Source organism: Vidua chalybeata, chromosome 6 (genome assembly GCF_026979565.1).
Source record: "Vidua chalybeata isolate OUT-0048 chromosome 6, bVidCha1 merged haplotype, whole genome shotgun sequence".
Taxonomy (NCBI): domain Eukaryota; kingdom Metazoa; phylum Chordata; class Aves; order Passeriformes; family Viduidae; genus Vidua; species Vidua chalybeata.
This window is the reverse complement of record NC_071535.1, coordinates 23,527,872-23,554,004: the sequence shown is the minus strand read 5'-3', so window position 1 is coordinate 23,554,004 and position 26,133 is coordinate 23,527,872. Positions and strand designations below refer to the sequence as shown.

Below are 26,133 nucleotides of genomic sequence, written 5' to 3'. Positions count from 1 at the left end.
CATGGTTTCGCGGCGCCACTTCCGCCGCCGTCAGTTCCGCGGCGATGGCGGCGCTGCGCGGGCGGGCGCTGCTGGCGCCGCTCGGAGCGCGCCTGAGGGCCGGGCCCCGCGCCCCGCTCCGCTCCGCCGCCTCCTCCGCCGCCGCCCCGCCGCTCTACGATGTGGTGGTGTCGGGCGGGGGCATGGTCGGGAGCGCCATGGCCGCCGTGCTGGGTAAGGCTGTGACCCACTCACCCGCAGTGGGAGATAACCGTGTATAGGATCTCAGTGTCCGGGATCCTGCTGAGGCATCCTTGATCCTGCGTCCTCGTGTGACAGCGCTCTAAAGCTGACCTAAGGCTGTTTGGTGAGCTGGTCAGTGATGAGCCTAGCTGTATCTGTGTGTGTGCACAGCTGTTAATGGGGCCATTAACTAGAGTTTTATAGGCTGTGGTGTTTCTGTCAAACTTGCTCATCCTTAAATAAGCTGATGGATAGTATCACCCATAGCTAAAATGCTTTTCTGATTATAGAATCATAGAATGGGTTGGAAGGGACCTTAAATATCACCTAGTTCCAACCCTCTGCTGTGTGCAGGGACACTTTCCATAGACCACGTTGGTCCAAGCCACATCCAGCCTGGCCTCAAACACCTCCAGGGTTGGGACATTGACAGCTTCTCTGAGCAACCTGTTCCAGTGTCTCACCATCCTCACAGCAAAGAACTTCCTCCTAATTTCTAATCTAAGCCTACTCTCTTTCACTTTGAAACCATTTCCCCTTGTTCTGTCACTACATGATCTTGTAAAAAGTCCCTTTTTGTCTTGTTTGCTCTCTTCAGGTACTGTAAGGCCACAGTTCAGTCATCCCTAAGCCATCTCTTTTCCAGGCTGAACAAACCCAATTTGCTCAGTCTTTCCTTGTAGGAGAGGTGCTCCATCCCTCTAATCATTATTATCTGATCCCGAGTTTCATTCTCTAACCCTGTATTTTAAACATAGAATACCGAGTTAAAATGGATTTCTGCTTGCTTTGTATCATTAGAGATCCTGAGAGTACTGGCTGCTCCTTTATTTTCAACATGGATTCAGAGGGGTGCAGCAGTGACAAAAGCTAAAAAACATAGTGCCCAGAAGATCAAAGATCCCAAGCAATAAGAGCTTTGCAAGTATAAGGATTTACCTTGCAAGCTTAAGTTCTGCTTGTATTGTTAAACAAGAGCCCAGTGGATTTGAGATGGCATAAGGATCCCCTCCAGCAGTGATATGGAAGGCTGACAAGTAGGTTTGGGACCTCTCAGGAGACGAGGTTATTACTGTGCATAATCTAGAAAATATGCCAGGACACTGCTGTCTTTAGGGCTGCTACAGTAGTAAACTCTAGATGATGCAAAGACACCACTTCTGTCCCCAGTGCCTTCTGCATCTCTAGTGGTTGGGATGCTGCAAGCGTGGCCAGCTCACCTGCAGTGTTTTACACTTTACTTGGGTCTTTTTTTTTTTCAGTTCTCTTTAACTGGAAGTTTAAAGTCTAAACTGCCTGTGCTATCCCATTGTCAGAATGTAAGGACAGACAAAATATTAATGTAATTGCTACATATCACAGTTTTATTTTGATCTCTTCTTCTAAAGGGAGAATTTATGTTTAAGCTCTGGAAAACGTGTTCTGGAGTAAACATGGAGTAAACATTGCAGATTGAACTTGATAATACTCCAGTAATAAATTTTCATTTAAAACTGGCACAAATTGTACAAAAATGTAAGCTTTATGTAAAAGGGAAATATGTAATCCTTGCTTTAGCTGCAAAAGTGTTGTCCATCTCAGTAATAGGACTGTAGTCATAAAGCTTTAACATACAAAAGTTTGCCTGCCTGGTCAAAACCTACATTGTATATGTATTTCTTTATTAAGTGTTGCATCTACTCTGTCTTATTACAAAAACTCAGGTGTTTTGTTTTTGAGATTTTTGGCAGGAGCATTGTAACAAAGCATGTATTTGCTTATTTTAGGGCATGACATCCATTTCCATGATAAAAAGATTGCTTTGCTGGAGGCTGGTCCTAGGAAAGAATATGATCACATACCAGACAGTTACAGCAACAGGGTCAGTTCCATCTCCCCAGGATCAGCAACCCTCCTAAGCAGTAAGTATGATTTTGTTGTTTGCATTTTTATCATTTATATTTGAGCTGGTTTTGTTTAAACAAAAACCCTTTTGACCATGTGTTGCCTTCACCCTAATATGAGTAGGATTATTTGCCTTTGTCTCTACATGCTGAGTTGTGGTTATTAAATCCCAAATCCCTTGATAATGGGGATCTGTGTTCTGGTATCTTGGTTTGATTTGTTATTATATAAATATTTGTGACTTTAGGCTAGTGAAAGGTTGTAATGTGCGCTCTACAGCACCTGGAATGTTCTGTTCACAAAAGAAGCTTTGTGCTTTGTAGTCTGGTAACTCAGTCCTCAATTAATGAGGATTAATTATCATTTTAAAGAGATATTTCAGCCTTGATTCCTTCTGGAGAAAGAAATGTTTTCTACAATAATGGCTGTGCATTTCTGTATCTGTTTTATTACCCAGTGATGGGACAGTGAAAGTTGTCTGTTAGGTCAGAGGTTCATGGAGAGCTCTTGTTTCTTTCCTGCTGCCTTGTGTTAACAGTAAAACAATGTGATTCTGGAGCTGTGATAGCACTGAGGCAGACCTGGCACTGTCTAGGGATAGTGCAAGCCAAACCTGAGCATAGTCAGGTAAGGGTAGAGGAGAGTGTGGACTGAGCTTCACTTTTGTTTTGGTCTCAGTGTCCCACATGAACCTGTATCTCCGTGTATTTCTGTCCTTTTTCTCTTTCAGGTTGTGGTGCCTGGGATCATGTCTGCAGCCTGAGACTCAAACCGTTCCGGCGAATGCAGGTGCCTGACTTAGGGCTGCAGATACACCATATGTCTGTCTACTCTGAATTCTCAAAAGTACCTGCATCAATGACACAAAGGTTTTTCTTTCTATGGTAAAGGGCAGGTCATGCTTATGTTCATTTCCGTCCCTTTTTTGTGGGTAGCAGTCTGCTCAGAAATACCTATCCTCAGGCTCTTGATGTTACAGGCTGAAAGGTGGATTCCTAATGGCAGCTGTGGAAGTTGAGGCTTGGGTATTAGCAGGACATAATGGTAAAGGGTGTATTGGTTTGGCTGGGATAGAGTTTCTCCTCTTCATGGTGGCTTGTATGAGACAGTGTTTCAGATTTGTGTTGAAAACTGTTGATAACACAGGGATGTTTTAGTTATTGCTGAGCAGTGCTTACACAGTGCCAAGCGTTTCTCACACTGCCCTGCCAGTGAGCAGGCTGGAGATGCAGAAGAAGCTGGGAGGGTACACAGGCTGGACAACTGATCCTGACTGATAATCCATACCACATGCTGGCATGCTCAGCAATAAAAGCTGAGGAAAAGAAGGAAAAATGGGAAGTTTGGAATAATGGTGTTTGTCTTCCCAGGTAACCATTATGCTTGATGGGCCCCTCTTCTCCTGGAGATGGCTAAACACCTGCTTGCCCTTGGGAAGCAGTGAATTAATTCCTTGGTTTGCTTTGCTTGAACATGTGGCTTTTGCTTTTCCTATTAAACTGCATTTACCTCAAGCCATGAGTTTTATACTTTCACCCTTCCAGTTTTCTTCCCCATCCCAGTGCAGGGGAATAAGGAAGCAGCTGTGTGGGGCTGAGCTGCCTGCTTAGGGTTAACCTACAGCAAGGTTGTAGCATAGCTTCATATGTCAATTATGTAACAGAAAAGTAGGGATGGAAAACTTGACTTGGAATTACTTTTTGAGCTTAAGCTAAATAATTTAATGAAATTAGTTTTGTGGTGCACTTCAGTAGCTGGGAATGGACAGTAATCCAGGATGTTTCCTCTAGTTCTGTGTTTCTAGATTGCTGTGTCTTTTTGCTGTTAAGTCCCTGAAATGGACTTCTTTATCACATAGCTTTATGTAACGTATTTTTTCTTTGTAGGTGTGGGATGCTTGTTCAGAAGCCATGATCGTTTTTGAGAAAGATGACTTAGATGACATGGGTTACATAGTGGAGAATGATGTCATAATGTCTGCTCTCACAAAACAGTTAGATGCAGTAGCAGGTAGTGGACAATTTCTTTAATGTTTTATTTCCTGCAGAGAGCTTTCAGTTACTTGCCTTCTATTGTGTGCTAAGTCTTGAGAGGGAAAAATTTGTCTAACGAGGAACTCTTGAGAAATGGGCAGCTTCTGGAATTGGGAAGGGAGGGAGAAATCTGACTTCCAAAGGCTACGGAGCAGGAAAGCACTTGCATATGTAGTTCTCCAGAATACAGTCTCTCCAAAATTGGACTTAATTAAAAAATCTGTAGCTCCTTGTCCAGAGCAGGCCTTGCAGTGACAAGGGGCTGTCCACATCTGTTTTCTCAGGGTGCCTTGAGAATTGTAGGGTAAGCTCCTAGGGTGCTGTTAAGACACGCGTGGCCTTGGCTGTTGTAGTGATGTTTCCTTTTTTCCTGTCCGTGTCGTGCTGTGACCATGGTACTCTGTGTTCCCATCAGATCGGGTGGAGGTCTTCTACAGGAGCAAAGCAGTTGGGTACACCTGGCCCCTTCCTTCCCATGGCTGTGACACAAGCCCTTGGGTCCAGGTTGAGTTAGCTGATGGACGCAGACTTCAGACCAAGCTGCTGGTAACTAAGCTCTTTATTTCTGTTGATAAGGAATCATCTCTAACCCAAGTCCTTTCCACTGGATTTGGTTCTGATTCCATGTATGCCACTCCACCCACTTGGAGTGCTAGAGTGAGGTGAGTGGCTAACCCTATCAGAGAGGGTGTGGGACACTGGGCATTGCCTTCTCTCTGCCTGGTGCAAGGAGATGCTCCTGAATTCAAGAATAGCAGAAGGGGCCTCCTCTTCTGGTATTGGGGGGATTCTTTTTTTTTTTTCTGAATGAACAGACAATACACAGATGCAGGCTGAGGTTTTTAGAGTGAAGTACTAGCTCCTAATCTTTTTACAAGCTGCTCAAGAAGTCGCTTTGCATCTCTTTGTTTTACAGATTGGTGCGGATGGTCATAACTCCGTGGTCCGGAAGGAAGCTGAAATTAAGAACATTGAACATCAGTATGACCAGTCAGCTGTGGTGGCAACTCTCCATTTATCTGAGGTAAAATTCTGCTAAACTGACTCTTCCATAAGCAGCAGAACCTAAGTGGTTGATCTGTCTTGCTGTCCACTTGCTTCTTTCCACTGTAGGCCACAGACAACAATGTAGCATGGCAGCGGTTCCTTCCCACCGGGCCAATTGCACTTCTTCCGGTAAGGTGTCTATTTTTTTTAATGTTTTTAAAAGTTTTTGTAGTCTAGTAACTTTATTTCTGTCCATGCCTTTCTGTGTTGGTTCTGTCTCTTAAGAATTTGCACATCTGCCCTTCACTCTTCATTTATTGTGTTTTCCCCTCCTGCCCTCTTACTTTATCTTTGGCGTTTCCCATTTGTAACAAGTTGGGCTGGAACTGTAATTTTCAGAGAGACTGACGGGTGAGGCAGGGCAGTGGGGAATTCTTTGCACTGAATATTTATTTTTGCTTCTTTTTCTCTTGATATTTACCCTTGACATTCTCTTAAACTAGCTGTCTGACACTGCCAGCTCTCTGGTCTGGTCTACATCTCATGACCATGCATCGGAACTTCTCGCTATGGATGAGGAAAGCTTTGTGGATAGCATCAACTCTGCCTTTGTGAGTATCAGCCTTGTGACAGGGAAGAGGCTTTATGAAATAGAATGGAATTCTGCAGCTTAAACAACAGTAATGGGAGAGGTGGATTTTGAAGTTCCTTCCTGTGGTGAGAATGATACTAAAGAGGCACTTAGCAAAGAAAGATGACCCCTTGGGACTAAATTAGGTTAGTTCTGAAAGTCACAGAAGTTAACCTAAATTTCCAAAAGGTAGGAAGAGTAGGCTCCTCCTAGTTGGAAATTTCTATGTCCTAAAATGGTGAAGATAATTTTTTCTACTGTATAGTTTTGTCTAAGTGGTTAAAATCCAGTAGTTGGAACTCAGATTTTTTTTCAGTTGGGTTCTTTTATGGGTCTAGTTTGGGTCAGCTTCCAAAGATTTGTTTGTCTGTTTCAGTGGAGCAACATAAACCACTCTGACTTCATTGACACTGCTGGGGCCATGTTTCGTTCTGCCATTTCACTCCTGAAGCCCTCAGGGACTGCAGTCCGTCAGCTGCCCCCAAGTGTTGCTAAAGTAGATCCAGAGAGCCGAGCCATGTTCCCTCTTGGAATGGGCCACGCGACAGAGTACGTCCAGCACCGTGTGGCTCTTATTGGGTAAGGTCCCCCGGGGCAGCCCTCGGGTGAGCAGGTGGCTTGTGGTTAGAAAGGCTGTGAGGATAGCAACTCCCAGTCAACAAATTGGATGTTAGAAATGATACATTGTTCCAGTTTGACTTGACCCAGATCCAGTTTGTTCTGTGTGCCCTCACATCCTTTTGTATGAGTAGCTTTCTGCCCATTATCTGTGCTCTCTGTGTAAATTGAAAGATAATTATTTCCCTTTCCTGGTTTGTACAGTCCAGTGAAACAATCCAGTATCTCATGCTGGATCTGTACTTTCCCTTACATTGTACCAACCATTCTGCGCACACTTTGCGTTTTAAATTCACCTTTTTTGAACACAAATGACAAAAATTACTCCATGTGGGATGTCAGAGACTTTTGTATGGTGGCCTATTCAAACAGAAAAATACCTCATGTCTTATATTCTAAGGTCGCATGTACTTTCTTCTCTGCCCCAGCTGCAATGTGGTGGTAGATTTTAGTAATTCTTGGATGCTGTGCTACCCTTTTGTGTGGTACACTTTTCATCTATCCAACCTGTGAACCACCCTATGCTTGGGAGCACACTGTGCTTTATAGCTTGGTAAAGCACATTTCATATCAAAACTTCATTTAATTTCTCTAACTTTGTGACTCCCATATCAATGTTTGTCTTTAAGCTTTACAGATAAGTCTGTTCATAGAAGAGCCCAATTTTGTTTCTATTCAATGATAATCCCACCTCTTCTTTATACTCATGATGTCTGTCCCCTTTATGTTTGTTCGATGTGCCATTGACAGAGCTCCTGTTGTGCTGAGGTCACTTATAAAAACATAAAGGCCTGTTCCACGTGTGATCTAAGAGGACTTTGGCTAGTCACCTCTTTATAATTTTTCCTTTCAGACCTGCTTTTTGTTACCTCCCCTATGTCTTGCTCCTTACAACTGGAGAGGCAGTCAGGTAGTTCAGCATAGCATGCAAGGAGGTACTGGATAAAGTGCATATGCTGCTCTAAGGTGGTTCATTGCAAAGAGGTGAGGAGTGCTACACTGATCCCTTCTGGGGTTTGTCAGCCACTGTAGCTTTCTTCAAGAAGGGAAATAAATTTCTTTCTTCTTTTGTTCCAGGGATGCAGCACACAGAGTCCACCCACTTGCAGGACAAGGAGTGAACCTGGGCTTTGGTGATATTGCATGTTTAGCTCATCACCTCAGTGCAGCAGCCTTCAATGGGAGTGATCTGGGTAAGGATCCAAGCCAACATAGGGGCAGTAAAGGATTAGTCTTCCAGGCCTTTGCTGCAGTACCTCTGGTTAAGCATGCTGCTATCTTGTGTTTGAAAGCTTTGTTGAAGAGAAGCTGTTCTGATGTCCATTGCCTGTGAAGCAGGTCACGATTTTTGGATGCAGTTTCCATCCCACGAATCTTAAAGCTGCTTTAAAAAAAATAAAGCTTGCAGGATGGCAGTTAGAGATGTGGTGAGATGAAGAGCACTAGCTGGTGGAAAGAAATCTTTATTGAGATGGATCATTTCTCTGTTCTCTTTCAGTTCCCAGAGGAAACTACTCTATAGATAAGATGCACACTTGGGATGTTTGTGGCACATCGAGTGTAATAGAAACATTCAATTATCTCTTCCAGGCTCCTTAAAACACCTCCTCAAGTTTGAAACAGAACGTCAGAGGCATAATGTCTCCTTGATAGCAGCTACTGATGTGCTAAAAAGGCTATACTCTACCACATTGGCTCCTCTGGTGTTGCTGAGAACATGGGGATTGCAAGCAACAAATGCCCTGCCTCCTGTGAAAGTAAGGATCTCACTTCAGTGAGGGCTGTAGGAATTGTCCAAAACTATTAATGAAATATGCACAAGATGTAAAGATCTTTGTTTGTTTTAAATGAAATATTTTTGGTTGGAAAATACTAGTATAAACTGGGGGGGTTGTGTCCTGAATGGACCTGAGGAGTTCCTAAATAACTGATGGCTCAGTAGTGACTTTTTTTTTTCCTGCAGCACAAGGGAATATAAAAGATCTAAGTGTCTTTTATTCTGTATCAGTAATTAGGAATTAGAGGTCATCAGAAGTCTTTATTTTGCTATGGAATTAAAATGTCAAACCTTAAATTGTATTCCAGCAATGCACAGAGAAAACAAGCCTGTGAAGACACATCTTCACTAAGAGATTGGGTGACTTCACAGCTGCAGTGTGCAGCTCACACTTAACTGTTTCTGTGCTGGTTTGCCTTGTGAATTGTTCCCTCATGGCAGAAGTTCAAGTCTCTATAATGGAAATTACCTGAGGAAGGCAGTGGTGAGGAGTTTCTGTCTTAGACCCTCTGTTTGCAGCCTATCTGCCTGAACTTCTCACCCTCTTGATCTAGTTGCTGGATTTTTGTGAGGTTCCTTAAGCCCTCTGCTCTCAAAGCTCTCAAGCACCAGCACATTAGATTCTCATTTTTGGATTTCAATTTTTCTTTCATTTATTCTCCATCTTTATATTAAACACAGGTGCCCTGTTTCCTTTGTGTTATGGTCACAGTTCCTCTGTTGAAAATCAGTATATTCCTAAGGCAGAGCAGCTGCCACTGGCATGGTGTCTTCATTAAGGAAGACTATGCTGCTGCTTCAGTGCTCAGAATTTTTTTTTCTCTTTCTCTGTTTAAAAGAAAAAAACAAATGAAGATACCTTTTCTGAGCATAGAACCCATTGGTAATACCAATTTTCTGTTACTTGGGAAAGACGTAGGGATAGGTTCTCTGCACATGGCTAGAAAGACTGGCCAAGAACTGTTGTTCATTTATATGAAGGGAATGTGCCTAAAAGTTCTTTCTAAAACACACACTTATGAATTACTTTTCTTTTTCTTCTCTTTTAGGAGCAAATCATGGCTTTTGCCAGCAAGTGATCTATTGTCAGTCTGCCTGTCAGCAGCTTGCCTGTGAATGCATTGCCCTTGAAAGGACTGCTACTGACTTGAATATTTGAATTTCTATTTTAATTTACAATAAAACTGAGGGACTGAGCTGTGTATTACACCATCCACTGTTTATGCAAAAGTGGTCTCGTTTGCCCTCCTCAAGAGGATTTAGGGTTTCTTTCCATAGTACCACGATGTCTTCAGCCACAGAACTAAGTGTAGTATGTGCTTTTAATTTGGGCCTCATGAATTGAAGATTGAGGTGCAAACAGCTGTCTGTCTTTTGGCAAACACAGTGCTGAATTTTGCCAACTGCTGGTTAATTTGTAACAGCTTTTGCTGCTTAATTACTTTCAGTTTCATATCTTCTGATATGATTTCTAGAGCTGTAACGTTACTCATGGGTTCTTGGCATCTCAGCTCAGACAGAAGGGGTAGTTTGCAGCAGAGGGAGACAACACATGGTGGCAGATACATTTTAAAACTCTGTCTGTTGTTCTCTCACCCTTTTCCCTGCCTTTCTCTTGGTGCTTTATTTAATAATGGTGTTTCTTGTGGAACTGGCTAGTCTTAAAAGATACAAGGAAACATGGAAAAGATAAAAGGCAACAATAACATCCAGGAAAGAAAACTATACCACAACATCTTGAATATTGTTAAAAATGCTTTAATTACTAAAATAGACAATTCAAGATATTCTGTCTTCAGTTCCAAACACCAGCCTCTTGCATTAGACATTTGCCACTCACAAAATTAAACTAAGCACTGCCCATGGGAAAGATTTACACATATGGGTGACCAGTATCAGAAATTAACATCAGAAAGAATGAAATGCAAGTTTTGAAGTGAAAGCCATTACTTGTGTTTCTGCAGTTACTCATATTAGGCAGTTCTTGTTAGTGGCTGGCTCAAAGACATTACAAAGGAGGAGATAAAAATCAGGGCTGCAAGTAGAGCTGTTCTCTTAAAGGGCTGCTTATTCTTTAGTTTAGCTAATAAATAATCTCATTGCACTAGGGTAAGTGTGAGGACTTGACTGGGTTGTCCAGATCCCCCCACCCACTTGGGTTCAGATGTAAACAGCAGGGGCTCAATTCTGCAATTTCTTGCAAAAATAAACCTTTTAACAGAGTTCTTGTTTCTCCCATAACTGAAGGATCATGCTAGTAACAGAGAGCAGTTCTGCTTCAGTTAATGAATTGTGCCACTGACAAATGAAGGCCCTGAGCATTCAGATTAAATGCAACTTTGGTACTGGGAAGCAGATGCTACCCCCTTGCATTTGTAGTACCAGAGTCTGAGGAGAAGAATGCAGAAAAAACAACTTCCTCTGCATGGTACCCTTCTTCTAGCCCCTCCTTGCTTCAGACAAAACCCAACCCCTGAGCCCTCCTCAGGGCTAGTGTGTGTTCAGGGGGCAGATAATGCTGCTGCTTCTCCCTTAGGTACAGCATCCCACCTTCAAAACCCAGCCTCACTGCTGCCAGCTGTTAGCCCCAAGATCCAGTAAGAATTTGTCATAGCACTGGCTCAGACTGAAAGATGATTTCTGGATTATTAAATTAGTTTGTTCTCAGGATAACGCAGCCTGGCCAGTAACCACTGCATCCTACTTTGTGTTTTCTGAGAATACAGAAGTGTTCACTGAAGACAAAATGAATGCATTTGCAGTCACCTTGTTCTGCAGACCAAACCATATACCAAGTTTTACCAACAGTAGGAAGAGGAATAAGAAATGTTTATGGTTGAGAAGAGGCCACAATTACTTTCTTCATGTTCAAACAAACTTCTAGAGAGGAAGGAACAGAACTTTGGTGTGACACAGGAATTTCTCAGTGTGGATCTCAAACAGATTCTGGTAAGGAATACACATGTAGGAGGAGCATTTCCTGTTTCAAAAAAGCAACCTGAATTTATGACAAAGTGTCAGTGATAAGTATGGATGGCTCCATCCCTAACTCTTGGCTTCATGCTGCTGATTGAACTTGTTCAATCAAAAGCACGCCTTGCACCCTTGTGCTGTAAAACCTGAGATACAAGAAGTGGTAGCTTAATCAGCCACAGGCAAACTTGCACTGCTAACTAGAGGAAAAGGACTAATGTTCACAGTAAGGCAAATCTCTAAGTCTCCAAACTGTTTGGCAAGACCATTGAAGACATGAGTGCACTACTTCATCCCCTTGCTGAGAATTACCAATTATTTTCAAATCCAGTTTGCAGAGAAGGTAGCATGAGGGCAGTCTTTGGTTTGACAGAAGCAGGAAAGGTGTTTTAGAGCAACTGCAACTGGGACAGTTGGGTAACTGCAACTGCCCAACAGGGAAATGTTCATCACAAGACATCAGTGGATAAGTTTCCCTTAGTCACATGAGCAATACCTCTTCGTTGTGATGGGGTAAACTCACCTGTACCTCACACATTCCTTGAAGAAGTGAAGACAGTAGCAAGCTGCCAATTATTTTATGGGGTGGAAAAAGTCTCTACAGCTGTTTTTACTTAGGGCAATGGATGGGTTTCAAATGGGACATCACACCTTAGAGCTCACTCCAGCAAAAGGGACTGTGGTGCTCAGATTGCTTGCTAGCCCAGCAGTGGGCTGTGCCATGCCTGCTGTCCTTGGGATAGCACTAGACCTGACTCTTGGGTGAGCACCACCTCAGGTCAGGTGTCCTGAATCAGTTCACGCAAGAACCCGAGGAACACCAGCAGCAGAGGGAAGAAGGCTGTGGATGTGCCTTGCTGAGAGCAGAGAAACAGAACTGGCTCTCACAGCAAAGTGAGCTGTCAGATCAGCCATTTTATCTGACTGCAATCTCCTGGTGGGTGGAATGTGACAAGCTCTTCTTCTGGCAGCTGAGTTTCAATAGCTGGCACTGCTGCCTCATTGTGCCAGCACAACTATGTGTTATGACTACATGCTAAATGAATAAATTTATCAAGTCTGGTAGTCAGATGTATGGTGTAGCTGCACAGACTTGTAAAGGGCAGCAGAACTGAAACACAGGCACACATTCTGCTTAGGAAATGCCTACTGCCTAAAAAAAAAAAATTGGTAAATTACTATGTTTTAGCCAACACCTTTCCCAAAACCATGCCCAAAGTGTACTTATAGCAGGCCCTTCTTGAAAGACTGGAATATTCTTGCCATGTATTTGCTAAGCTAGCAGCTGGATTCTTGGAACACTGAGGTTGGCAGCATCCAGAGCTGTTCACTTTTCTCTGCATCACTGTTGATGCTATTTCTAATTTCTGTATTTAACATCTCACAAGCAAACTTAAGTTATGTATGTTTAAAATAGAAGGGGGTAGGGGAAGTCACGTGTCTGTAGTCTGCCACCACATCCAGAACTCTGTGCTTCTAACAAATTTGCTGGTGAAAGCTGGTTTTGAGCCCCTTGCATATTCTCCACTGGAGTTTAGACCTTTTGACTTCCTTAAGGCAGATTCTGGATCATTTATGGCAATCACAGTTATAAATCATACTCTCATAGGCACAATGCCAATCCAGCGCAAAGAGCTGTCATACATCTTTGGTCCATGTTCTGTTCTGTGACCAGTCCCAGCTGAACAACATACCTGGAGAGTGCAATTTACTTTCTCAGCATTTTCAGAAATGCTGAAGTCCATAGCAGTATCACAGGTCAATAAGTCATCCCCAGAGACTGCAGCAGGTAAAAGGTAGCACCCAAAGTCCAGCTTGTCTCTATGTTGTTTACTTTCTTTGTCAACTATAAAGGAAGAAAAACACGTTGTTCCTGACAGTTCTCCAGATTCGTAAGTTGCACAAACGACAGCAACTATATGTTACAAATCTGGAAAGGTTCAGTAGATAATTAGTCAGAAAAATGTACTAATGCATGTTAATTGATAGGGATTTAACTGTTTTTTCTCACCTTTAAGATTGTATTGTCCCTAAATCCAAAACCTTCCTTTAATAAAGCAGTGATGTAAGTGAGATCCATGCAGAGGAAAGGACTGGCTGACTTGTACCTCTCCATGTTATCACAGACTGGAGAAGGAAAAAAGAAAAAAAAAGGGATCTCAGCAAAATAAGAGCTTTTATCCACACTGTACATTTGAACTGAACTCAAGCCAAAGCTTACTAAAACAAGCCACCCTCTTCTATTATGGTTATGTATGACACACGGTACACGCTACAGAGCTGTTCTATAATGTTGGAGAACAAACCATATAGCACATCCAGTTTCTCTTAACTACATCTTGTATTGCAGCAACATAATCCACACAGCTCTTTTGAAGAGCCTCTGCTCAACTGATAACTAGCAGCGTGTTAGATTACTTATTTTTTCAAGAACACAGCATCACTTGTTTTCATCATCTCTCCTCCACGGATGGATCCAGTAATGGATTCCACCTTCTAGGATGGCAGTTTATTTTATTTTTTCCAGCCACACTTGTCCAAGGAAATTGAGAGGCTATTGCCCAACCAACCACTCCCTCACTGCAGCTAAGTCAAGATTCCGTAGTCAGGGTGACAGTGACTGAGAAATGTATTTACACTAAGCATTATTTTCTAGATCTACTGCTACTGTTCTACTGCCAGCAAGAGCAGAGTTCACTTCCTTCTAAGAAAAGATGAGCAGCATCCTTCTACTATTGAAATGAGATAGAGAAGAATTAGTTCAGGATCACAGAATTGATCTCCTGATGGTCTAAAGCTAAGTAAGTGGTTTGATAATGTTAGGTAACATCTTAGCCATGTCTTTGGAAATAAGCTCTCTCACTATCCAGGGAAAAAATAACAACCAACCCACACTCAAACTTTAGAGCCTAATCCCCCTTATTCAAAATCATCCAAGTTTCCAGGGAGATTAATTTAACTGAAAACCATTAAAATTTAGGCCTTATTTTAGGAAAAAAGTCAGTCCTGAACTACGTAATTAAGCATCTTCTGCTGAAAAATATGGTCTTCTAATTTTCTTGAGAATGATCACAGTACAGAGGTAACTTGCTTTTAGCCATCAGCAGCCAGGCAAGATGGGAGCTCTTTGTCCACAGGAGGTACAAAACTAGAAAAAGCATTCAGGAAAAAAGACAGGGGGAGTATATGAATGTGGAAGAGACTGTCAGACTTAAAAACCCTTTACTCTCTCCCTCCATTTTGCTAGAGATTAAATAGGATTTAAGGTGACAGACTTACAGAATTCAGTGCTCTCTTAAACTCAGAGAGTTGCAGTTTGACAGAAGGAGCTCTTGATGCAGCAAATTCACTTTCTTTTGTAGTGACTCTATGAACTATCACCTTCTCCTGAAGAGAGCTGTAAAGCCATCAACCCCTCACTGCTCTATCAGTATTGTCTTCTGCATTAGAGTCTTTGACTAATAAAAGTAACATGACAGGTGTAAGTGAAATAAAGGTTAAATAAATTTGCTTTTCTTCCAAGTCATATTATGTACTGCCTACACATTCATATTTTTGTTATTTCTTGTCCAAACCAGTTTCTCAGCTCATGACAATTACCTTCTTTGGCTTTTCTCTCAAAATTTCTTACTTCCAAAACACCTCCGTGTTCATAATCTGAAAAAGATGTGAGAAAACATCATCATAGACCTGACAGCATTTGAATTCTTTATCTAAGTTGACCCTAGAGTGCAACTCAGGGATGCTGCACTAGGAGTGAGACCTGCTTGGAACAGAAGACAGAGCTGCAGGTGTAACTGGAGCCCTGAGCACATTCCATGTGCTGAATGTTGAACACCAAACTGCAGTGACAGATAAATGTCATTCCCTCGAGGCATTTTGTGTATCTCCTCTTTCTCAATAACATTCCTTTCCTCTGCTCTGTATGGCTCCAGCCTCCAGGGTTCCTCTGTCTACCTTCTGGATGACATGCTCACATGTAGCAGATGATCCCAAATTTACCGATTAGGTTGGTGTCAGCTGCTCGATCATAGTAATAGGAGAAAGCATAGAAGGAATGTCCACGAATCTCATCTGGTTGGTGAAGTTTCCCTTTGACAACCTTGAGTACTTCCAAGTAGCAAGGCTTGAATCCTGTTTCTCCTGTCAGGAAAAACAGAGATGGGGTGAGCCAAAGAGCATATGCAAGAGATGGAAGAAATAATGGCAACAGGATGAAAAATTAAAGAAGCGGATATGAAAGCATCAGAACAAGAGTTTAGATATCCCTTCTGTAACCCAACATGGCATTTACACATAGGCAAGAACTCTAAAAGCCCCTCATCAAGTAGAGCTGCTTAGAGCAGATCATTGCTGTGTCTGAAAGAAGCACCACACAAACTACTTCCATGTCAGGCAAAACTCCCATTGACATGTTCTGTGGCCAGCAGAATCTTCTACATTTGCTGTCACTTGTTAGACAAAACCTTGCTTTCTCTCCCCATCACATTGCAATTTTACCAACCTACTCCACACACACTAAATCTGCAATTCAGCTCTCATGTCCCCAATCTGTTCAAGTCTATGAGGGCAGCAGACTCACGTCTCTATGCAGCATTAGACTTATTATTATTAGAGACTTAAGAAACAGTTCCACAAGTGAGATTAACTGGTAAACCAAAATGTCTGTACCCTAACACAAATAGAATTTTTGCACTTTGCTCAAAGCCTCAGAAAAACCTCTCTTATTTGCACAAGTAATTCTAAACATTTCCTATAAAGGTATGATTTGTAATAAGAGATCACAGTCAGAGGACAGAGGTACAGGTCAGCTACTCTTATAGCTTCAGATCTTAATCTGGATTTCTCAGAAGTCAACCTTTGCAACTGGACAGATATCCTTCATATCCAAATCACCATCAGTTAACTGAGGAAATATTTGACAAGGAAAAACTCAGATTCTGGAAATAAGACTCATTGTAAAATAAACAAGTCTCCTTAATTTACCTTCTTTGTTGCCACCATACTGATATTTCACTCCCCCGAAGTGCCACTCTGCCTCCAACTGCTTAGGCAAACAAGAACTGCGGAACATTTGTCCATCCACAACTGAAAAGAGAACAAAAAGGAGAGTCAGAAAGCACAGAATTTAATATAGCTGTAAATCAATATGCAGAACCAGAAAAGGCTGAAAGATCTTCATTAAAGTCTTTAAGTGAAAGTACAAAAACCTGAATTGATGGATGTGGCACTAACTGATTACAAATTAAGGACCAATCTCAAGTCTGGAAAAGTTGTGTCTGTTTTGTCCTGCAAACAGCAGAGCAGCCAGGCTTGTCATTTCTCAATGAGATAAATGGTACAATAATGACTAGATAATGGCTATTCACCACAAAAGATAAGAAATGAGAGGTGATGAATACACAGATGCACAAACTCTTATGACAGCAGATAACCAAGACAAACAAAGCAACTGAGCAATGAAGACAAAACCTCCTAAGACAGAGATCAATGGCCACTACAGGATCCACTGAATGTACCTTTGAGGGGTTCAACCAGAAATACTATAACTGATAAGAAGAAAAACATGATTATTGCTGCACACAAATGTGCATTCTACATTTGCCAGGTCTCACAGAAAAAGCAAACTTCTAACAGTATGCTTGAGACAGCAAAATTTGCTACAGGATGCTTAGGGAAAGGTTCAAAGGCTGGGAAAAGGGGGAATTAAGGGATCAGGGAAGTGCAGGTATGGCAAACCAGAGGGGACTATAAAAGAAGACAGTCACAAGTAAGCAGGCAGCTGGTCCATGTGCTTTTCTGTCTGAGCCTTGTGACCAATCACTGCAGTCTGTCCTATCTTCTTCTTAATCCCTACTCCCAACTATTTTTGATTTGAGTACATTCCAATAATTATCACAAGTCCATCTAGCTGTCAAGTAAGAATCCAGATGGTGGAAAAACCCCAGGTCCTGGCCAGAGACTAGACAAAAGGCCCAAGCTCTGGTGAGGGACTGGAAAGACTCAGGAATGTGAATATGCATTCAGGTTACTGATTGAGAGCACGTGATGTGCTTCCATCTAGACTAGGGCAGTGCACACAACAGGCCTGGGGAACACCACAGGCCAGGCAGATACCAGAGGGGCCTACAAAGTGGGTTTGGCCTAAGGAGCAACCCTAAGGAAAAGGATCTGTTCATGCTGCTTATGCTTCTGTGGATGCTTGTAAAGCTGTGTGTTTGTGGCTGACCATGGTGCTTGTATGCTCCCACATGTGCATTTCTGGAATTTGCACTTGAATGTCACTGCTGGATGATCTCAAAAATAGGGAAAAGCAGCTGTCTCACAAGACAACCCCTTAACAAGTGGTAGCTGTTTTCAGACAAATATATACCATCAGCAACATAGAAAAGCACAACATACAGAAGTGAAGACACACAGGAAATGGGCTGCTGACACAAGGCTAAGTCTTAAGCATCTCTTAATAAATCTTAAATGTTTTAGTATATGAACATACCTTCCATATTCAAAGCTCCAAGTGTTGCCAGTCTTGCAGCTTTTAGTCCAAAACCCAAATAGCTGTGAACAACAAAAAGCAGACATTATAGTCTTGATTCCTGCACATCTGGTATGCTTTACCCATAGCCCTCTTCCTACGTCCTGGAACACCCAAACCAAATTTCCTTCCTCTGATTCCCACAAGGCTCCTTCTGTAAAACAGAGTTCCCTTTGCTGAAACAACTCTTGAGGGCCAAAAGAGTGACACAAACCCAAGAAATACAAAGAGTTGTAAAATGGGTGAATCTAAAACTGCAGGAAGTGGTTAGATCTGATGTGGCATTTATACAAGATGATCATGGAAAGCAAAAAATCACCACTTTAAAAAGGAGGGAGAAAGAAGGGTATGTGCTGAGTACATGGGGAATAGGGCAGCCACTCTTATGTAACACACAAAAAACTATGTGCTCTTAGGGCAGAGTGCACAACTTCCCACAAAATAGGAACCATGACTTTGTGTGAAATTCACCTGGTTTGACTCCACAGGTAACTGCTACATTCATTATAAGCTAGAATATGAACAATCCTTATGAGAATGTCATCACACATTGCAGTAACACAGCTAGATTAAAATCCTGTTGACCCTGTCATTCCCACCTCTGTGTTTGGCCACTTACCACTTTTGTCATGTCATTTTAAACATTTCCAGAATATTTGGAGATAAACTAACCTCCAGCTCTCTCTCAATTTTTAGGAGATGATTTTTCAATCCCAATTACTTTAGGTGATCTAATGGACTGTATTGATGACTACAGCAATCAGTTACATCAGCAAATGGAGAGGATGACTATTAGACCAGCTCTGCTGTCAAGTAAGCAGATTCTATAACTGGCTGAGATGGTAATGTTCACTCCACTAAGTCTCAGGAAAGTCCTCTTTCCAAATCTCTGATGGTTTTTAGTTCTGACTACTGGCACAATATCTACCCTTCTGCTTGTTTCAGAATATTTGGCTTGAATCCAGTAATAAGAATTCTTCTCCTTAAATATGGGCTCACAATGCTGTCTCTTCATTTGACAGACTGCCTAATATTCCCTTTCAGTGACATTAACCATGATCCTGGAACGTTTCCAGCCAACTAATGTCATGTTCCACTTCTACTGTTCCATGCAGATAAGTAGTAAAAAAGTCATGGTCTCTGCTGTTGGTACCAGGATGATGTGTCTGTTAGCTCAGGGGCTGCAAAAAGACTTATTTCCCCAGTGGAAATAGCAGTCTTTTGCTCCTCACCTGTGGGTATAGAGCTTGTACGTGCTATTAAACATTTCAAATGAGGTAAGAAAATCCTCAGGGGTTTCCTTCAGAGTTTCCTACAAGTTAAGTAAAAGAAAAAAATGTTTTAGTTTATATCATGCAATAAAGAATGACCAAATTTAATGTAATATCACAGATATACCCATACAGTTTACTGCACACTCATCTGATCAGCTTTGAAAAAAACCTACAAGTTTCCAATGCTGCCACTGCTGCAATATCTGCAGCTTTTAACACTGATTTTATTTATATGCATCTTTGTGTTACTTCAATGTATAACAGGAAAGCACAACAGATCAGGATGAAAACACTTTCTAATTCAGGTAACCTGAATTTTTCTAGAGTACTTACATGCTAATCTGTATGTAAAGAGTGCCCATTGAAATCAGCTACACTGAACTACCTTATAGTTCACTGCACTACAAATGCTATGAACTTTTTCAAGTCACTCTAGGCACCTAAACTGAGATACTCAGAAAAATTAAAAATACAAGACATAGGCCCCATTTTCACCATGTCAAATGTCTGCTGGTACTCAAGGAAACACTGTTACCACTCACTCCCAGTCTTAGGGCTGCTTCACCTAAATTAGCCTCTTCCTCCAGGTTCTTCCTCTCAGTCTTCTCTCTGTGCACAGCTCCATCCCACTGGTACGCTGCCATAGCTTCCTGACAGACTAACTCACACTCTTGTAAGGCTGAATCACTTCAGCAATCATTTACTGTTTCTTTGTGTCCACTCCCTGAGCTCTCAATCTCAGTTTGTGTCTCTCCTCTCATGGCCTCATCCTCCCAACCCCTTCTTGGCTCCATGCACTTTCATTCACTTCATCATCATCCACCGTTATTCTGGGCCAAGCAGCAGAATCTCCAAGAGAATTGAAGCTGCATAGTCCTGCAGTTACCATGCAAGTAAGGAGATCCAGATCTGGGTTATTTTTTCTAGAGTCCTAGACAGAAGCCTACTCAAAGCTGAAAGGAATTTGACAGTATTTAGCTTGAGCTTCTCCTGAGTAAATACAAATCAAAATTTGTTTTGGGTCTCAAGTTGATTATCACTGAAATGGCAGTCACATCCTTGGCCTCATACACACAGACTGCCATATTTTGAGTTCTGTTTCTAAACCTTACATCACAAAAACTATTTAAAGGAGAGATCCTCAAAAAAATAATTTTGGAGAAAACAATTGTCTTTTTTTATGCCCTACTTTCACAAAAATGAGGCAGACATGAGACAGACAATTTCATAATTACTATGATTGGTTTTCAGTTGCTTTTAGCTTCGGCAATAATGTCATGAAATTAAAATCAGCTCCATGCAGTTGTCATTATATGTTCTCTACTTGCTTGTAATTCATATTTAATTAACGAATCTCTTACTATTACAGTATTCTGTTCAAAACTAATACAAGAGCAAGCATGTGACTGCCTTGCATTGCAGGAAGGAAACATCTCCACTGCAAATCAAAGGGAAATATCCCCACTAATTCTGTCAGGTGGGAAAAACTCCCAAAAACACACTGAGCTGATTTATTTGAACTTGACAACACAGGTGAGAAGCAGACATAGTGTACAAGCAGGCAGCCTGAACCTTGACTCCACACTGCCCTACAAATTCACACCATTAGTCCTGGTCAGCAGCAAACACTCCAGGCCTTTTCCTACAAGGCTTGAAGGGGACATTTGAATCCTGAACTGCAGTTCAGCCTATTTCACAGTTCTATTTATTCTCCAAAACCCTGACATGCAACACCCTTTCCTGTTGGTCCAGTGCCCGCTTTAGCAGGTGTTATCAACACAAAACAGAAGACAAGCCCAGAGTATACTTGAGGCTTTGCTGAACAGGATAAGGTTACATGACATGTTTCAACATAACACACAATCGCAGAATTAAAATATCCTGATGTGAAAGCCATGTGTTTTGTGGTCACCAAACATCCTTTGAGAATCTCAAGTTCTATTAAAAAAAAAATGTTAAACAAATGACTCCTTCAGAAAGAGTGATATAAACACATCACAATATGAAGGTACAGAATGTGATTTTCTCATGCAAACTGCAGACTTGGGTCCCAGTTCAAACTGCTTCTAAACAGCTATAGAACTACTAAGAAATCCAGCACAGGTGTCTGAGGGACAGAGAGCATAGTGCTCAAAAGGAATGAGAAGAAATTGATAAGAAAATAGAGAACTGACTGTGCTATTAAAGAAATTCACCCTATACAACACTCTTCCCCTCCAAAACTTAGTGAATCCCCTACATTTCTTCTAATATTCAAGAATACTACCTAGAAATGTTCTACATTTGTTGAATACATAGCAATATCAACATTAATGGGGCTTTCCCAGCCTGGGTATAGAAAACAAAAGCTGTTTCTTTCTGGTTTTACTCATTTGCTTTCTTTTTATTTCCTCATTATTCAGGCTCCCTTTTTTGCAAGCACCTATCAGCCAACTGCTGATCTCAAAGGGAACAGAAATACAGATGTTCTGTAAACCACAGATGTTCTGCTTGTGCCACTGCTGACAAAGTGGTATCAGAGAGTGCAGCAGTGCTCAGGTCTCTCCACCAGCCTTGCAGTCCCAGCCCACACACTTTTAACCACTCCTCACCTCAAACCGTGGCAGGAATGTGATTTGGGTTGAGGCTCCTCCCAAGTCCAGAATCCCAACAGTTTGCTGGTTCTGGCCAGACAGCTGCCCTGCAAACAACACTGTGCTCAGAACAGCCCCAAGTGCACAAATGCTGAAACGCAGACACTGCGTGGATGTTCAGGCAGCCCCCAGGGGATCACAGTATCACAGCAATACAAGGAGGGCTGAGCTGCCCTTCAAAGAAAAAACCTCAGAGAGAACAGGCAGGCAAACAGAAGGTATTATGGAATGATTCATAGACTTTCTACCTTGATTCCAAACTCTCCTCCAAAGAGGCAAAAGCAGATAAATCTCCAGGTATCAAGCAAAAGCTGAAAGTAAGAGACAAAGTATCTCCTGCAGAAGACTGTCAGGGAGAGTACACAAATTTTGTAACCACCATATATCTGGGCAAAAGCAGGTAAAGGAAGGGCAGTAAGAGCCAAACCAGCTATTGTAATTCCTCTTCACCCAGAGCAGCTTTTTTGCTTGCTCATCTATCTACTAGAGTATTGATTATCTTTTCACTAGATTGCCCTCCCAGAAGCCCTTAGAGCCAGTAATGCTAAGGCAACATACCCTGCAGCACCACTGTAGCTGCACAGCTCACTCTGGGATGAAGAACACTGCAAGGCCTTGTTTCCCGCACATTAGCAGTACCACTCCCCAAAGCACATTAGGGAAAGCAGCCTGCCAGTGCCTCCAAGATCCAAGTTAAATCTGGCACCTTCAGGGTTAAGATGTCTCCTTCTTACTACAGACTCTGGAACAAAGTCTGCCCAAGTCAATCCACTACTTAAGCACTGGTGAGAGAGCAGGGAGGAAAAGCATGGCCAAGGCAGAGGAACTTAAGGTGATCACCTCCACAGAAGATACTCAAGTTCAAGTTTAGAGTAGTTATACAGAATTAACTACCTGTCAAAAAGTTCACAGTGATCCAGGCTAAAATTCCTGCAATGAGTGAAAAAAAGAAAAAAAAAAACAGTCACCATTAAATACTCCCACAATCTCCTGCCCACTGTTACCAGCCCTCCACAGGTTATTTATTTACCTGGAAATCATTACTAACTTAACCCAACCACCCCAGACTTCAGAGATTAATTCAAACTCATAATTAAATTATATGATGCATTCATACAAGTCTCATGAGCTAAAATAGGTAGGACTTTGTAATATCCATGCAACTGCAGCATACATAAATCATATATATTATCCAAACAACATACAAAGAAGTAATGAGCTGACACAATGCACAAGTTTCCTTGGGCCTGTTTTTGCAGTCCAGCATTTCAACTCCTAATCTGAAAACTGCATTCACACCACTCTGTGTTTTAATCTTAAGGTTTCTATAATTACACTACAGACAGAGCAGCAACCAGTAAAACACAAACAGCTCCTCTGACTCCAGTGGCTTGCTTGACACTTACATGATTCTCACCCAAACACAGGCAAACATGTGACAGTAGAAGAGGTAGGGATTTTAAATAAACTTGGCAGGCTACCCCGTGCTCTATTATGCCTCATTGGTCCTGCCCAATAAAACAGTTTTCCCTACTGTACAATTCAACTCCATTACTCCATAGTGACAAACTATGCACTTATCAAATACTTGAAGACTTTATGATACTTCTCCTTTTCTCTCAGCCCGTGTGGACAGATTTTGTTCTTTAATCTTCCTCCATTTATTAATTGTTTAAGCACTGTGATAATTCTTGCTTTCCTACAACACCTTCCAAAGTGGCAATTTATCTGCCATAAGGAAGTGCTCTGAATTGAACATAACGTGATAGGATGGCTCTTTTCATCAGGCATCCATACAGATGATTATTACTTGCCCGTTCTCCAAGGCACTACGTCTGGATATGTAGACATAATGTTACTGTGCTTTTTTCTGCACTGCAAAATCATTGTTTACTCCAAACCTACAACATATTTCACCTTTTCTTATATTTTACAGTACTTGCTTGCTACTTTACTAGCAATATTTTTCCCAACGGAATATTTTTAACTTACTATTTTATTATTTAGTTATCTATTTTTAATACCTGCCAATTATCCTTCATTCTCCACTAGTATTCACAATCCTCCCAATTTTAGACTGAAAATTGCTGAGCTGATCATAATAGATTTTTAATGCTGATATTGCAGAATTTACAAGGCACTTTCCATAAGCTTTCCAGCTTGCTATATATTGTCATGTAGCCTTTCAGAGGTGGACACCACCTCTTTTGCACCAGTTCCCAGGAGCAGGCTTCAGCTGGTCAGCCTGCATCAGGCAATGCTTATTGTTGAAACAAAGTTTTGCTGTGAAACTTGTGAAATCTCTTTTTGTATCTGCATTTGTAGCCTAACATGTGACCCAGTAATGAACACCACCTCAGAAAGGCAGGATTGCACTGTTTCAAACAGGGACAAAAAACTTTTATTTTTTTTTCTGCTTAGTTTAGGGACCATTTCTCTTTCCCTCTCATGTTCCTAAGATATGCCACGTTTTCCCATTTCTCTTTGCTTTTACTTTTTACCCCTCCTAAAACATACCTTCATGAGATCCGTCCATGATGCCAACACTGTCCTCTGGAACAAGGAATGGTGATTCTTCAAAGACTTCTTTCACCTGAGCAAAGAAATAGTGATTAGATTTCCTGGTCTTCAGAGTCTTGTTCTGCTCTGAGGGTCACAAAATTTTGTTTTACACAGCAGTAGAAACTAAGACAAGTGTGTGAAGTAGGGGCTAGGAAAGAAAGAAAAGAAGTATTGTAGGTCTCTCTCCATGCCTTCCACCACAGCAAGACACAGGATTTCAGGACCAGACAAGATACTCTGTGAGTTTCATGCTATTGTGGGATTACAGTCTCTTTTCATAGATGAAATTCTCTTATGCTAAACAGAATAGAGAACTGAATGAAAAAAAAGATGAAACAGGGAGAATAATACCAGTGCAGACAAAACTACTTAGTACTACCTCTGAAAGCAGAGCCTGAGCTTTCTCCTCTGACAGCAAGCGAAGTCCAGCCGTGGCTTTTAACACCACTGGGGTCTTTTTCCAGAGATGAGGTGGCACAGCATCTACGGCCATGTCCAGCAATGTTTTGACAGTTTCAGCACCCTAAAAGGAAAAATATGTTTTTCATATGGCTTCCTCCTAAAGGCCTGTCAGAGAATAGGTCTCTCAGTTTCCCCTCAAAACTTGTGAGAACAGTATTCACTAGTAGAAGATACCCACACCCAAGGTAAGTACAAAAACCATGCCAGACATCTCATGAGAACATTAAATGGAATGTCTGCATTGGACGGAAGGTGTATTCATAAATATATTTTAGGGAAGACAAATATCATTGTTTGTGGAAGGTATTTTTTGAAACGATGGAGGGAGGTGAGGGAACCAATTACCTGACAAACCTAAACATCTTTGCAGTATGATGAAACTAAATGGTGCAATTACTGACTGAGGCTACCAAAGCAAGCGGAAATATCTGTAGATTCCACTAAATGCAACATAAGAATTCCAAGTGTGTCCATTGCAAATATTGTAATTAAAATGCCAGCTGTGCAATGGTTACCACACAAGGTACAGACATCACTGATGGATCTCAATTATTTCCACTGCTCTAACAATCACAGTTTGGCATTAGCAATAAACATTATCCTGTGAAATGCCTAGAAATTTAGTTTGGGCTGAGTTCTCCTCTCCTACCCAACAAACAAGTTTTACTGGAATCATAGGTGATCTTATAAAAGTTTTTTAAAAATCCCAGATCCATTCACTCTTCCATAAAGTGTCACATTCAAATTTCTGTAGCATGGAATCCAACTGAGCAAAATGAGAAACCTGAAATCCCCATAATGCTAGGTCACAACTTCAAGGCTGCTAACACACACAAAACAGTGTATCCATCTATAATTTCTCTGGCACCTCCTTTAGTTTGTGAAAGAGCTTCTTGTCAGTGCAGGGGGTCTGGAAAATGGCAGCTTACTTCAGAACTGAGAAAATTATTCGTAAATGAGACAGAGTATGCATTTACTCATACTTGGGGTAGCTGTAGCAGAAATAAACACTGAATACGGATGCTGCTAGAGACAAAAATCACTTTTTGAAATTCTCAAAGGCATATAGTCTAGTTATATAAACATTTAAGCAATTAATTAAGCCACTGTTCCACTGATGAAATATGTAAAACACCAGCTCCTATTTCACTCTGTTGAACTTAACTCACAAAAGTAGATGAACAGGTTTAGAGAGACAGCAGCAGAACTTTTACATTTCTTTTTGACTTTTTGCAATTGCAATCAGTAACACTTGAACTTGGTAGAATCTAATGATATAACAGAAGCATGACCAACTCCCAGGGAATGAAGGCCAGTCTTACCTTTTCAGGCTGATCAGCATATGCAGACAGACCTGGCTTCACAGACTCAAAGATTTCCCCTTCCACCTCTGGAAGGTTTTCTGCACAAACAAAACATTATATGATACAGTCAACAATTCAAATTTTATTCTTTAATTTCCAAAAGGTTGCCCTCAACTCTTGTGAAGTAACTATCCTTGATTCTCCTCACAAACAAGATTATTCCCCTCCTGAAACAAGC

General features: G+C 41.5%; 2 protein-coding genes across 12 annotated transcripts in view; one reads left to right on the top strand and one right to left on the bottom strand.

Moving 5' to 3' along the window:
* Window positions 1–44: 44 nt before the first annotated feature.
* COQ6 (coenzyme Q6, monooxygenase) lies at window positions 45–9,348 on the top strand. Its single transcript, XM_053945953.1, has 12 exons — window positions 45–213; window positions 1,989–2,123; window positions 2,837–2,895; window positions 3,993–4,116; window positions 4,555–4,685; window positions 5,056–5,163; window positions 5,253–5,315; window positions 5,630–5,737; window positions 6,134–6,336; window positions 7,453–7,568; window positions 7,966–8,132; window positions 9,202–9,348. The coding sequence occupies exons 1-12, from the start codon at window positions 45–47 to the stop codon at window positions 9,229–9,231; spliced, it is 1,413 nt and encodes a 470-aa protein (XP_053801928.1). The 3' UTR covers window positions 9,232–9,348.
* Window positions 4,689–26,133, bottom strand: part of ENTPD5 (ectonucleoside triphosphate diphosphohydrolase 5 (inactive)) — a 28,137-nt gene continuing 6,692 nt past the window's right edge. For 10 of the 11 annotated variants that reach the window (XM_053945960.1, XM_053945956.1, XM_053945961.1 and 7 more), the window contains 12 exons: window positions 25,914–25,993; window positions 24,509–24,652; window positions 24,085–24,160; window positions 22,462–22,497; window positions 21,526–21,614; window positions 18,893–18,972; window positions 17,622–17,683; window positions 16,112–16,213; window positions 15,128–15,268; window positions 14,726–14,782; window positions 13,137–13,252; window positions 9,895–12,971 (listed from right to left, as the gene is read on the bottom strand). In XM_053945960.1, coding sequence (XP_053801935.1) covers window positions 12,885–12,971; window positions 13,137–13,252; window positions 14,726–14,782; window positions 15,128–15,268; window positions 16,112–16,213; window positions 17,622–17,683; window positions 18,893–18,972; window positions 21,526–21,614; window positions 22,462–22,497; window positions 24,085–24,160; window positions 24,509–24,652; window positions 25,914–25,993 — 1,070 coding nt within the window. In that variant the 3' untranslated portion in view covers window positions 9,895–12,884. Of the gene's footprint in view, window positions 5,096–9,894; window positions 12,972–13,136; window positions 13,253–14,725; window positions 14,783–15,127; window positions 15,269–16,111; window positions 16,214–17,621; window positions 17,684–18,892; window positions 18,973–21,525; window positions 21,615–22,461; window positions 22,498–24,084; window positions 24,161–24,508; window positions 24,653–25,913; window positions 25,994–26,133 lie in introns of those variants that run through there. The other variant, XR_008431524.1, reaches the window with a different exon arrangement.

Coding starts and splice junctions, on each gene's coding strand:
- COQ6 (XM_053945953.1), top strand. CDS start 45: ATGGCGGCGCTGCGCGGGCGGGCGCTGCTGGCGCCGCTCGGAGCGCGC. Junction 2,124..2,836: donor ATCAGCAACCCTCCTAAGCA/GTAAGTATGATT, acceptor TTTCTCTTTCAG/GTTGTGGTGCCTGGGATCAT. Junction 6,337..7,452: donor CACCGTGTGGCTCTTATTGG/GTAAGGTCCCCC, acceptor CTTTTGTTCCAG/GGATGCAGCACACAGAGTCC.